Source organism: Hydra vulgaris, chromosome 09 (genome assembly GCF_038396675.1).
Source record: "Hydra vulgaris chromosome 09, alternate assembly HydraT2T_AEP".
NCBI classification, from domain to species: Eukaryota; Metazoa; Cnidaria; class Hydrozoa; order Anthoathecata; family Hydridae; genus Hydra; species Hydra vulgaris.
In genome coordinates this window covers 4,471,302-4,485,422 of record NC_088928.1, presented here as the reverse complement: position 1 = coordinate 4,485,422, position 14,121 = coordinate 4,471,302, and the positions used below count along the sequence as shown (strand labels likewise).

At 30.9% G+C, this 14,121-nt stretch overlaps 1 protein-coding gene across 5 annotated transcripts; it reads right to left on the bottom strand.

Annotated features, from left to right (window-relative positions):
* Positions 1–1,137: 1,137 nt before the first annotated feature.
* On the bottom strand, positions 1,138–4,235 carry LOC136084504 (uncharacterized). Of its 5 annotated transcripts, none has more exons than XM_065804546.1 (5): positions 3,990–4,235; positions 2,211–3,894; positions 1,907–2,065; positions 1,633–1,825; positions 1,138–1,552 (listed from the first exon to the last, which is right to left on the bottom strand). In XM_065804546.1, the coding sequence occupies exons 2-5, from the start codon at positions 2,382–2,384 to the stop codon at positions 1,242–1,244; spliced, it is 837 nt and encodes a 278-aa protein (XP_065660618.1). In that variant the 5' UTR covers positions 2,385–3,894; positions 3,990–4,235; the 3' UTR covers positions 1,138–1,241. The 5 variants fall into 5 exon arrangements, with proteins under 5 accessions (XP_065660618.1, XP_065660622.1, XP_065660619.1 ...); XM_065804550.1 differs by having other exon boundaries at positions 2,211–3,094; XM_065804547.1 differs by lacking the exon at positions 3,990–4,235 and having other exon boundaries at positions 2,211–2,536; positions 2,650–3,983.
* Between the last annotated feature and the right edge of the window lie 9,886 nt (positions 4,236–14,121).

Sequence of the window (14,121 nt, the reverse complement as noted above, 5' to 3'; positions counted from 1 at the left end):
GAGAATTGTCCATCCGACAAAATATGCGTTTTTTTAACTGGCCTATTTTTTTCCGGTTTAAGCAGAATAGAAGGCCGTGTATTTAAGTCACGGTGATTTAAGCATAGGATTTTATTGTGAGCATGCGCACACGTTTTTTTTTTAAAACAACAAAAAAAAATGGCGAAGTGATTTTCCGATAAATAACAATAATTCCTTGATTTAGTTTCTTACTAAACATTTACTTATTTCTCATTAAATAACAAACACGGTATACTTTTGAAGTCTTCCATCCTAGAGTGTTGATAGTAAAACTTAAAAATCAATAAGAATGTTTGCAAACAAAGAAAATTTTAATGTTCAAAATGTAAGGTTTTTTTTCTGAAAAACGGAAACATCTGTTAGACATTTGAACGAATATCTTTTGTTTGAAAATTTTTTGGCTAAAAAGTTCAATTGTTCTAGATTCAGTAAAAAATGCCCAAAACATCTGTATATTTCTTTTTAACCTGTCATTTTTTTTAAAAGAGTAGCACGCTATAGCGGCAAGCTGTTGAAATTATTATTTTTTGCTTTTTGAAATTTAAAACCCTAAACTTGCACGATGTTCAGGGTTAAATGCAATTTTAATAACTCTTTTTCTATTTATATGTTATATATAGTATGAAATACAATATTATCTAAGAAATGTATAAGAATAAAAGAATTCACAAGAAAACTCTGCAATTTTTTGGTGAACATACTCTAATGTTTTGGTGAACATGCTCTAATGTTCTATAACATCAGATAATCTATTCCTTTTCATGATAACAATTTATATGCATGCTAAATATTATTGTGATAATTATGATAGCATGCACAAATAATGCTCATGAGATATTGTGTCTGTTGACCGAGTGGGCCCACCTTTTTCAGGATAGGTAGGGGTCTAGGGTGCAATTATACCTTGGCATCCTGGACCAGTTCGCCACTGCTGATAATAATAAAAAAAGAAGCGCATTTCACAATCCTGTATCCAACATAGATTATTAACATATTGTAATTAGTAAAATATCCATGCGTCTAAATCCTGGCTGTGCATACGACAAAAATCCAAGAATGCGGGAGAGGGTAGTTTCTTTTCTAGTTCTAGAAAGTATCCTTTCTATCAATAATGCATTTGTTAGGATAAATACTATATATTGATATCTTCGTATCAAAATTACGATACAATTTCAAAACAAATATAAACTATATATACACATATTTGGACTCAATTTAATTTACGCTCGAAATGTTGTTCTTTTTTTAATTTCCGGCTTCATTGCTTTGGTTTTTGGATGGTTTTGTATGTAATGTTCCTTCAAAGTGCTTTTCAGGCGACTACAACCTTTCATGTGCCAAAATAAACGATTAATATTGTTAAATTCGGCATGCAAACTTTCGCCACCTTGTTCCCCATAAACTCCAATGCCCAATCCCCATTTTTGAATAAATTGAAGAATATGGGATTCGAGCAAGTGCATCTTCGGAGTTATAGATTCATTTGGCCAAGTCAAGCGATAAAATTCCATAAGATTGCGTATTGCTGATTCTAAAATTAAATAATTAACGAATATGAAAAAAATTTAATAGGTATTTTGTAAATAAATTAATCAAATTTCTAACTCCTACCTAGCTCTTGAATATCATTCTGTTGAAAAGATTGCGAGCTGTTCATGAAGTTATGACATTTTGAATAATATTGAAACAACTGTTTAAATTTCTGACTCACATTATTTGATAGTAAATAAACATCAGTGTCAATAAAACCAAGATTAGAAATTAGTTTTGGGATAGAATTGCACAAATCAAGCAAAGGTTGAGACTAAATTAAATATGTTAAATTAAAAAATTTTTTAAATATTTTTACTAATAAAGATTTTGAAATATAATATATTAAAAAAACCTTAAGCATTGTGTGAACATGGTTTCCAACAAAACATTTCCCATGATAAGCCTGTCTTTGTACATGATTAGCCTTTAAAACTTCATCAAGTTGCTGAATGCAGGGACCTGAAATTTTATCAAGAATGTTTGCTTCATTCAATGAATTTAGTTCTTTTATCTAAAAAAATATTTTAAAACATGCTACAAAAATTGTTGGAAATTGAATTGAAATTGATATATTTTTTGTAGCTTTCGAAGGTCTTGTTCTAAATTAAATAAAATTCATATTTTTTATACAAACATAATCATGTAACAATCAATACTTTGTCACTTCTTTTTAAATCATAGTGGAGTATTCTTGGTACATATACTTTCTTAATTTTTTCAGTTTTGTCTGGTTCACATAAAACTTTCACTGAAATTGTTTCTTGTAAAAGTGTTATTTTATTATCACAGTCATCAATAATACTTTTTATAACATTTGATTGAATATGCATGTTAACATATTTGTCAAAACCATCTCTTCCAATCGTATTATTTTGTAATGCAAGTTCTCCAGCAAGTTTTATATCTATTAAGTGACATCCTCAAACATGTTAAAAAACTTCAAATAGGTACCTAAAGATATATGTAAAGCGGGTACAGCGACCTAAAAACAAAATTATAATTACTTTTAGATTTAACATCAACTGGTCCAACACTACCACTGAAACCACTACCAGCAATATAAATTTCCAAAAAATAGTGCTGAAAATAAATAACCTGATCTAGAGGAATATTAAATAATGTTTCATTAATGACATTGTTAAAAAACTTCGCCTTTTTTAAATTTCCGCCATTACTTTGAAAACAACATTTATAACTCTCTATTTATTACTCTCTAAACAATTAACATTCTTTAAATATTTTTTTACCTAGTCAAAGTTTTTAGTTTATTCCATGGTATTCCTACATCAGCCTTAAAAGCAACCAATTCTTCTGCAGTATATTCAACTATTCCAATCTTAGCACTTTCTAACAATTTACTTTTTTGATTGTCATCAAATGATTTTAGCATAACTGCTGTTTGTATTATTTGAGAATCATTTGAATTTCCAACTTGATGATTAGATTGCTCCATCAGGAATCTGTGTCTTTTTCTCAGTGTACTGCTGCTGCAAGATGCACTTTCCTTGTAAGCTTTAGGTGTAACAGTTAAACAAATGGGCTATAACCAAAAATAATAATAAATAAACCTATAAATATATAATTAACATAAATCTTTATAATGATTATTCAAAATTAAAAATCATTTGTCTTTTAAATAACTTATTCCACATATCTGGCATACGATATACAAATGTTTCATTATCTCTAATATATGGAAAGAACTGCAAAGGCTATTAATCATGATGTAGGTTGAACATATAGGACATTTTGCTTCACTTTCGAGTTTACCTTTAATACTTGATGTAATACATAGACTGCAAAACGAATGTTGACAATCTTTGATCATGACTGGTTGACTCATTATTCTCCCACAAATCTTACAAATACATAATGCTATATGTGGATTTAGCTGCAGATTCAATTCAGAAATTTGTTCTTTGTTTAAAGGTAAGGGCAACGACTCAAGAAACAAGTTTATATTTAACTGTGTCCATCTTTTAAAAAATTCCCGGCCTTCCAAGATTGGGACTTGGTTTTCGACCAACCTTACCAAAAATACATTTACACTCTTTTGTTGGACATTTTAACCAACTTTTTGGTATAACATTGAGTTTTTTATTTCCTTGTTTTTCAATATTTCTCATAGTTGAATAACATTTAAGGCATATTTGTTGTGGGCGAACCTCTAAACAGTCTTCATCTGTTTTTATTTTAAAAATATTAAATATTCTTTCAGTCTTACCGGCAGTTGTTAAAGCGTCTTTTCCTGTCAAATTTCCACAAATTCTACAAACTCTTAATAATTTTTGTTGGTGTTTTTCAACCATCTTTTAAATGATGTTCTTGAAAAGCTCTTAACTAAATATTGAAATTACATTTCATAAAAAAATGACAGGTTATAGAAATTGATAATTTTGGAAAGACAATGAATAATATTTCTATACAAAACTAACCCAAATGTCATAAAAATTTTGCTTCGACCATAATTGAAATGTATATGTGTTATTTTAAACCATATTACACTTTATTGTTCCATTTAGTATAGTACAAATTAAAACATAAATTTCACTTGGATTTTGTGCATATAGCAGCTAAAATATGTAAACTACCATTTTATTTGTTTAAATTATAATAAACATATACCAACTTTCTTTAAAAATGTGAGACAATGCTTCAAGCTGTATAGTAAGTTTTAACACGGTAAATAAATATTTATATATTTTACTATTTGTATCAGACGCATGCGCATAATAAAATCACAAGCTTTCATAAGTATTGAATCACCGTGAAGTAGGCCATGGCAAGAATTTAAAAGCTTATCTAAATTATTTCACCGCTTCGAAAATTGTCTCATTTTCGAAGCGGTTCTGCTGTAATATTGTTTTGTTCCATTATTGATATTTAAAGGATATAATATAAAAAAATAAAAAGGGAATAAAAATTACTTAATTAATTTTATTACAGTTTATTTCGAGAAATAAAATTTATTCCAATATTTGGAAAATAAAATTTATTTCAATAAATTTTTTACTTCCGAATTCCGAATTTTAATAAATTAAATAGTACGGGCCGGACTTAAAGAAAATTGTAATGACCTTATCACAAAATTTTGCCTGAAGTTGCTTACTAATCATATTATGAAGTTGCTTACTATTATTAATCATATTAATCCCAAACAACACATTAAGTTACACAACCAAAGAAACAATAAACTTAAAACTACCAATAGCTTTTGCAATAACCCGTGCATCTGTCCATGATGTATTGTAGGGTAATTGCTATATCTAATTATTTGTGCTAGCATAACTTCTATATGAAATTATATCAACAAAATAAAATTTTAGTGAAAAAGCCACTAAATTTAACCCATACTGGTATCGTGCTATGCAACTCATTGGGCGTTGCTCTACTAAAAAAATTATTGAACTCATTTATTACTGAAATGAGCCGCAATTTTATAAATTGATGATTGGCGAGATACAACGGGTAAACGTGTATTTGCAATAGATTCAACTTTTGCTAGAAATCCGAGGCGATGCTTCTTCATTTTTGCCGCACCGTAAGAACATACACAAATGCAGTTATTCCAGCCCAATCCTCCTTGTTTGAATAATTCATTAAGTTGTGAAAAATATCTTTGCCAATTGTATTATCTTTAATTGGCTGACAAAACAGTAAATCTTCATGTTTATTAAAGGTGTAGCTGTACCAAACATAAACTAGTTGCGCCAAATTTGTAATACCTGTCAATGTAGTTGTTATATCTGTCAAAAATATATATAGAGAGCTGAATTTCAAATTTTGGACATTCTTTAATTCTTTGTATAATTTGCTGAAACTGATCACAGCTAATACCTGAAATCTTTCATTTAACTGTATTGTCGGTGAGTGGAATTTTTCGCAATTCATCTGCATACTTTTCTTCATGAATAGTTTCTGTAAACTGTACTGAAGTTGGTAAAACCTGTTTTTCTCCATTTGTATATACTTTTTTAGCTTTTGCTATTAGATATGGTGCTTGGTAAGACGCAAAAAAAAAATATTTTTTTTGAGTAAAGACATAATCTTCTAATAAAAATTTGCTTAAACTAAAGAAGCTATGTGACTTTAAATACTATAAAAACATTATTTGAGTGAAAATATGGCATATGCAAAATATCTATCATAATATGCCGAAACGATTGGCTTGAAGTGCAAGATATTGTTTCCTAGCACCAGAAGAGCGATGTATCATCATTTTTTGATCCTAATTTTTATGTAAACAAATAACTTTTTATTGATTAAAAATACATTTTTATTTACAATATTCATAAAAAAAAATCCTTTAATACTTTATTTCACTGGTTTTAAAACTAGTATTTATGAATGAGGTATGATCGAGTGGTATCGGACACGTTTTTTTCATTTTTAAAAAGCTAATTAGAGATGGGCTGATTCTGAAAAATATCGATTCCGATTCCGATTCTCTGTTGCGATTCCGATTCTTTACCGATTCTGATTCTTTTGCGATTCTTATTATTTTAATTAAAACTGGTAGTTAAATTAATAATTTAACCGTTATATCATGTTAATTTAATGCTTATGCAAATTTTAAAAGTGAAAACACCAAAATTAGTTATATTGGTACAGGTGAAACAGGACCAAAGACACAGGACCAAAGGCCCAGGGGCATGCCCCTTTTTAAAAAAATTGACCTACAAATAGACTTTTTTTTTCGAAATAAGGGAGTGTTCCCCCTCTATTTTGAAAACCGTGTCGTCGGCCCTGTGAAATAATAGCAACTAAACAAGTAATATAATATTAAACAATATATATGTTTGTATGGAGCTTATTATTATTAAGAAACAAATAATATAGTCAAAAATAATGGTAAAAGTGATCAGATACACAGAATGTTGTCTTTTCAATCAGCTTTTACATATGATATTAGTACCGCTAGTACTGATAGTTAAGAAACGGGAGGTTCTTGTTCAAAAACACAAGCATTTGCACTCGTTCCGGAGTTAACCGGCTTCTTTTCCGGTCGCAGGTAAGACCCGCAGTACTAAACAACCGCTCCGAAAACACTGTACATAGAGGCGCCCCTAAATATTTCTGTGCTAGTTTTTTCATGTTAAGAAGTTTGGGTTTCCTCCAGTATTCAAAGACGTCCTTGTGACTTGCAAGTAGAGGTTCTTTCAAGTACACTGCTACTTCGTCTGACATTGTGCAATGCGCAGTATAAATCTAAAACATTAAAACAATTTATAGGCTTGCAATATTTAAAGTACAATACTAATATAGAAGCACAATACTTACTACAGAATTTGTGTTGATTAATTGGTTATATAATGACCAGACAGCACCTGGAGCAGGTGTGGTAGGTTCTTGATTTTCAGCAGCTTTAATTTCATGACCCTCGTCTATGTCCAATGCATTTAACTCGCCAATTAATAAAGTAACAGCTTTCTCAGCCATCGTCCTGCTCCTAAAAATCTTGTTTTTAAATCTGGGATCTAGTATTGTTGCAAAAGCATATAAAGGTTCGTTCTCGCAGTCTCTGTAACGTCGATGAAAGATTGACACAGAGATTCTTTAAAATTTCCGTAGTCCTTGATGCGATCAATTGTCATGTTAACTGCATTTATTATTAGGATAACTTCTGATGTGGTCACTTTCGATGAACTTGCAGTAAGCGTGACCTCTTCAAGCACTTTTAACTTTCCCTTTCTCCGGTTGACAACTCCTTGTTTTGTCGAGTAGCTTTTGGGAAATGTGGCGTTACCAACAGAATCGCATCTTTTTGTTCAATTAAACGGTTCAGCATGTGGAAGGTGCTATTCCATCTAGTTGGCTCATTTTGAATAATGCTGTGTTTAGGCAGTCCCAGAATCTCCTGAGATTGTCTCAAAAGTTTGTATGACTTAACCGAATGTTTAAAGTGTCCTACTATTCTTCTACAGGTAGCAGTTAGTAAAGATATGCGTTCATTGTCGAGGCAGCCGTCTTTCACAACCAACTAAAATGTATGGGCAAGACAAGGAATATTTGTAATCTTCCCGACTTCCATAGCAGAAACAATATTTCTGGCATTATCTCTTACTACTACATTGAGTTTCTCAAGTAGCCCCCAACGCTCAAGTAATTCATTCATAAAGTTAACAAGATTGGTTGCGGTGTGGGACTCATAAGGAAAAGGTACCACGTCAAGACAAATGTGAATTTGTTTCATATCTTCTGTGAGGAAATGTGTTGTTAGGCTCATGTAATCAACAATGGCTGTTGAGCTCCACATGTCGGTAGTTATACTCACATGATTAGCTTTTTTTGCCAAGAACTGAATTTTACTTGATACCTTCTGATAAATGCTAGGAATTTCAATAGTCGAGAAGTATTTTCTGCTTGGTATTGTATACCTTGGCTCCAAAAACTGTAGTAACCTCTTGAAACCGGAGTTTTCTACTATACTAACAGGTTGGTTATCTGTGCATATCATTTCAGCAATAAGCCTTGTAATTTTTATTGTCTTCGGATCTGTAGATGTGAGAGGCCTTGTCTTTACAAACACTTGGTGTATTGTTGGTTGTTTAGTAGATGAAGATCTAGGCTTCATTTTTATAGAAATAATTGTGGAAGAAGAGCTTCTAGTATTGATCTCCGCATCCTCAGACTTAGGGTTGAGACTTGTGAATGCGGATGCAAGTGTAGTAGATCGAGGTTCCCTCGATTTACTACACTTTTTTTTTTTTTTTTTTTTTCAATTTTTATTTTAGGTGCCCCAAGAAGTCCTAACGGTCTTGTCACAGAGCACCGCGGAAGTGCATTTAACCAGGAAGTTCACGCCTCCTTCCTTACCGTGACGCGAACACTTGCACCCGCAGGACCATCTTGCATCCACTGGATTTACAAGATGGTCCTGCGGTAGAGCTATCCTCGCATATATTAAAATCGATAACGCTAGCTTTATCATGTTTCTGATTTTTGATTTCAGATTTATGAAAGGTTTTTAAATGCTTTAGCATGTTCGATGTTGTGTATGACTGACAAACTCTGCCACCACCCCTGGATATAACAGTTTTGCAAAAGTTGCATATTGCAGAGTTAGTGTCATTTGAATTGATCACAAAATAGTCCCATACCTCGCTTTTTTTACGTTTCGGCATGATAATGACACTATATATATGTTTATATTCTGAAATTAAAACAGCATTTATAACAATACAAAATAATAATACTAACAATAATAATTATTATAATAAAACAAGCAAATAAGATCTTTATGATAATACTTACCGTCGGTAAATTGATTAAAATTGAAAATAATCAATCAATTGAAATTTGGAGTATAAACTTCTACTTTTATTTTCAACGTTTACTGTTGTTAAGGTTTTCCTTCACAGTTACTTAACTTCAACGATGATATTAAATGCGAAAGTGAAGATTTAACTTAAATTAAACAAAAAAAATCTCAACGACAAAGAGTGTATATATTAACTTAAATTTTCAAGGGAGTAATAATAAAAGAAATAAAGTCGTTAAAAAGTCTTTTAAAAAAGAATCGGAATCGTTAAAAAAAGTTGAGAATCGCGATTCTTACGATTTCTTGAGAATCGGTGGAATCGGGAGAATCGGAATCGGAATCGGCCCATCTCTAACGCTAATGTTTATATTTCTAAATGATGACATTTTCATTTCCATTCCTTATATATCAGAGGCAATTTTTAAAAGTTTTTTTTTTAATGTGTTGAGAACATTACAATGCTAGTTAATTATATACCATATTAGTGTCATATGGGTAAAAAATGGTTTAACTATGTGTCTGGGACTACACTCTAATTTTGAAACATGCCTTTTTTCTAACATTTTTTCTTTAATGTTTTGTATAATATCATGGTAGACATGAATTATTTTTTGTTTCTAGTTCAATAAATAAATGTTTACATTTAAAAAAAAGTCTTACATGTGTACAATCTCTCTCTCTCTCTCTCTCTCTCTCTCTCTCTCTCTCTCTCTCTCTCTCTCTCTCTCTCTCTCTCTCTCTCTCTCTCTCTATTTATATATATATATATATATATATATATATATATATATATATATATATATATATATACATATATATACATATATATGTCCGTCAAACAAATATAGTACCCCAAAACTTCAGGGAATGAAACTATTGCCGGTATGTAAATAATTCGCAATTTTAATGTTTTTATAAGTGGTGTAAGCACCAGAATCAATGAAGACCATCTTAAACCGTATATGGAAACTGAAGTATATGGAACGAAAGTATATATAACTGAAGTATATATAACGAAAGTATATGGAACTGAATCACACCTATATCAATCATCTTAAACAGAGAAAACGAATTCAATAGATTATATTAAGCCTCTGTAAATAAGGCATGCTATCGGAAAAATCTGCCCACCTTTCTTGATCAAAAAAGGATGTAAGAAAGCTTAAATGTATTTAAATCAATATATTTCTGAAAAATTAAGACTGTAAAAATTACATATTGATAGGAAAAAACAAAAAAAAATTAAGTTTTAAAGAAAATTCTGACTTTCTTTTTGATGCCTCCCATAAGTTTCTGGACAGAGTGCATTTTGTAAGTAAGTAAATTTTGCAGCGTAATCCAATTTTTTCTTCAAATCTGTAGCTGATTTTACTGTTTTTCCACTTAATTTCAATTTCTTTTTTATGATGGCCCAATTTTTTTCAATAGGACGTAATTCGGGGCAGTTTGGAGGATTCATCTTTTTCGGAACCAACATCACTCCATTATCATCGTAAAACTTTTGAGCATCTTTTGAGTAATGTATTGTGGCTAAATCAGGCCAAAACAATACTGAAGTACTTCTATGAGCTTTAATTAGTCGTTTTATACGAGAAAGACAACATTTCACGTATTCCGAAGATTTCATTGTGCCCAAACAAACATGAATTGGCAATTTTTTGCCGCAAGAGCAAAGTGCCGGCCAAATCATCAATTTTTTCGAAAATTTATCAGTCATTACATACTTGTATTTATCACTCACATTTCCTCTTATTTTAGGAGCATAGTAGCACTGCCCAGGAATTTGTTTGAAATCCATTTTAACATAAGTTTCGTCATCCATCAAAATGCATCCATTATGTTTTGTTAACAAGTTGTCATACAACTTTCGAGCTCGACTCTTTGCGGTTGAATTTTGTTTATCGTTTCGATTTGGCATTTTAACTACTTTAAAACTTTGATATCCAAGTCTCTGTCGCCATTTGTGTACAAAAAAATTGGAAACCTTCAGTTTTTTCGCTCGATATCTATCAGACCAATCAGGATGTTCTTCCAATGAAATCTCCAACCGTTCGAGAGCTCTAGGATTTGCTGTGCCCTTTTTTCGACCACTTCCTTGTTTTCTCTGAATAGTTTTCTGTTCTGTAAACCGTTTAAGAACAGTATCTACAGTTCTTCTTGATATTTTTAATGATTTCACCAACTTTCTATTCGATAAAGTTGGATTTTTTAAGTGTTTGTCCACAATCAAAAATCTTTGTTTTGTTTGCTCGGTTGACATTTTGAAACTAAATAATATTTTTAATTATTTTTTTCTGCCAAAATGTCCTATTATACAAACACTACCACACACATAAAAATGATTTCAAAAAACGACCGTTAACTAGCTTTACCACACCGCAAAAGGTGGGCAGATTTTTCCGATGGCATGCCTTAATTCAGAAAAAGATAAAACTTTCAACCCTTCATGAAATCTTTATATTTTTGTTAGTTTTTGCCTTTCTAATTTACAATTATAGCGATATTTATTTTTGAAGTATAAGTGTCAGTTGATTTAAATTAGCCAATTATAGAGCTATTATTGTAACAACTATGTGTCAACTATGAATAAGTTACAAATAAATTTATTATGGGTTAATAATATCATTGTTAAACCGTTCCGGAAAAGGCGCATAAATTCTAACGTGGATCAACATTTTGTATCTAACGTGAACCGGAAAAAAAAATTAGTAATCAAAATGGTTTCAAACAACATATTAAAGGAAGTAAATCTTCCACGCTTAGTTTGTTTACGTAGATAGATTGTGAGACTTAATAATCTCTCATGACATAACATTTCTGTGCGAACACTGGTTATCAAAACTCAAACATTCTATAATGAAAAACATTTGTGAGATTCCCACACGGAGTATATTATATTTCAGCCAGGCAAATAAACACAAACAGGGTCGACCTTTTGGTAAAAATGCATTTTTATACGAAAAAATCAATTTCAAAATATCATATCTCTTTTAGAAGATGACAGTAATTCACAATAAAGTTATATCAACATTATTTTAATTGGCTAACCTCTTCACAAAACAATCAAACATCATTGGAAAAATACGCAAGTCAATTAGACATACTTAAAAGAATTACCAATATTTATGAGAATAATGGCGAAGTCATAATTCTTGGAGATTTCCAGTTGCTTCCGCTCGGAATATATTATATACTAGAAAGATAAAGCCTGAATAAGAATTAGTCGACGTAACTAAAGGGTCTGGTCTTGCACTCACATGTCGACACCTAACGTTATCAACTCATTTTACATTAACCATATAGCTATTTCAAAGCATACATTTTTTGTATTATATAAATGCATCGTCATTCCTCCTTTATTTCAAAATCTTAGTGATCACTTGTCATTATCAATTTTAATTGGTTTTAAAGGTCAGTAGGAAAATATAAATAAAATAACGGATGATTTTGGCGTTTCCAAGATATCTCTGGAACAATCTAGATTTTATAAACTTGTATAATGACCGCTTAATATCAGTTTCATTAATCTTAACCTTATTAATGATTTCAAAAATAAACTTACCCAAATATATACTACTAATACTAATAGTGGACCATGCATGCTCCACTAAGAAAACACTTTAAGTCAAAGAAACAATCTATTCATTCAAAATCCTGGTGGACTCCCGAATTAACTCGAAGTAAAAAAATTCTTTTTCATTATTTTCGAAAATGAAGAGAGACGGGATTCGCGAAAGACTCAACCTCTTTAATCTATAATTGCTACCTATTTGCTTGGAAGAATTTCTGGAAAGCAGTCAAAGCAGTCCAAAATAATAATAACCTATATCAACAATACATACAAATTTTAGGGCTTTTTTATTACCAGGCTCGAATCATCGCAATTTTTTGCAAAGCATCCTTATTAGACATAAGTATAAACATATAAATGTTTGGAGTTTGGTCGATGTCTGGAAGTTAGCTATCTCTAAGACCAAAAAATGCTGGATCCGCCTCTGTGCCTAGTGTATTGCAATTACGCAATGGATAAGAAAATTCTTTCACTTCGCAATTATGCAATCTATGTCATCGTCAACTATTATACCGCTAGTCAAATCATATAAAAAATCACTCACCCATCCAAACAACTACCATGGTATTAGCATTATTATAATATTTACAAAAACTATTAGAATACATTATCTTGCTCATCAGTCTTGAAACAAAAGAAACTACAACAACCACAATTCGTCTATTTACTTATGTTCACTAGATGCTAAAAAAGCTTTGACAGCTGCAACTGGAATCTTCTCTTTGATAAACTTTACTTTGATAAAAACCAACCTCTCTAAATAGTTAGCACTGTCTTCTTTATATCACAACTGTAGTGCAACTGTCTCTCATCTTGATTCCAATTCAGTTTCATTGCTCTAAAGCAAGGTGTGAAACAAGAATCGATTTTGTCACCCCGTTCGTATAACAAATACACCCAAAAATTACTTGAAACTATGAAAAATGATAACTTTGTCGGTACTTCTATGTATGGAAACTTTACAGGTGTTGTTGGTTATGCTGACGACATCATCATGCTTAGCTCCACTTTATTTGGTCTTTAAAGACTTATAACAACGTGTAATGTTTACAATAACTTAAACGGCATAAAACTCAATGCTGCCAAAACGGAACTTTTGCTCTCCGGAAAACAACAAGTAACTTATTGCAAGATGACCCTAGACGACAATCAAATAATACCAAATGAAAAACTTAATCATCTGAATTTTATTTGGGATACAGAAATCCATTTTTGCCCCACTAAATAGATTAAATATTAACAACAGGGTATCAAATTTCCAACAACTGTACAAACTCTGGTTTAATCTGGTATCCGATTCGCACATCCATCTTCAATTATCCAGATGTATAAATTTTTAGCAGTTCCAACGCTAACACATGTTCTGGAACTCTGTAAAAATAGAGAGTTAAAGAATTGATAAAATTGGAAGAATTCTTTTTTAATGTATCCAAGTATAGCAAAAACCATATATACTCTCTATTTAAAATTCGGGAGATATCAATGTTTTACAACAACAACAAAAAAGCTTATTTATCGGCCTGTTAAAAAATAAAGTAACTTGAAATCATTAATTCCCAGCTAAACAATTGTTCAGTAAAACATTCTTTTTTAGGTGACATAAAGGAATTATGTAAGATCCATAAACTAAATATGAAAAACTTAATTTGGCTTAAAAAGAAAATTAAAATTTCAGAAAATATAATTCCTGAAGATATTTATCAAATTCTAGTAAAGGCAGTTTAATGTTGAAATA

Excerpts from the sequence above, each read along its gene's own strand:
- LOC136084504 (XM_065804546.1), bottom strand. The coding sequence starts at position 2,384 with ATGCATATTCAATCAAATGTTATAAAAAGTATTATTGATGACTGTGAT. Across the intron at positions 1,826-1,906 it reads ATGTTCACACAATGCTTAAG|TCTCAACCTTTGCTTGATTT; the intron begins GTTTTTTTAATA and ends TATTTAATTTAG. Across the intron at positions 1,553-1,632 it reads GAATGATATTCAAGAGCTAG|AATCAGCAATACGCAATCTT; the intron begins GTAGGAGTTAGA and ends ATTTAATTTTAG.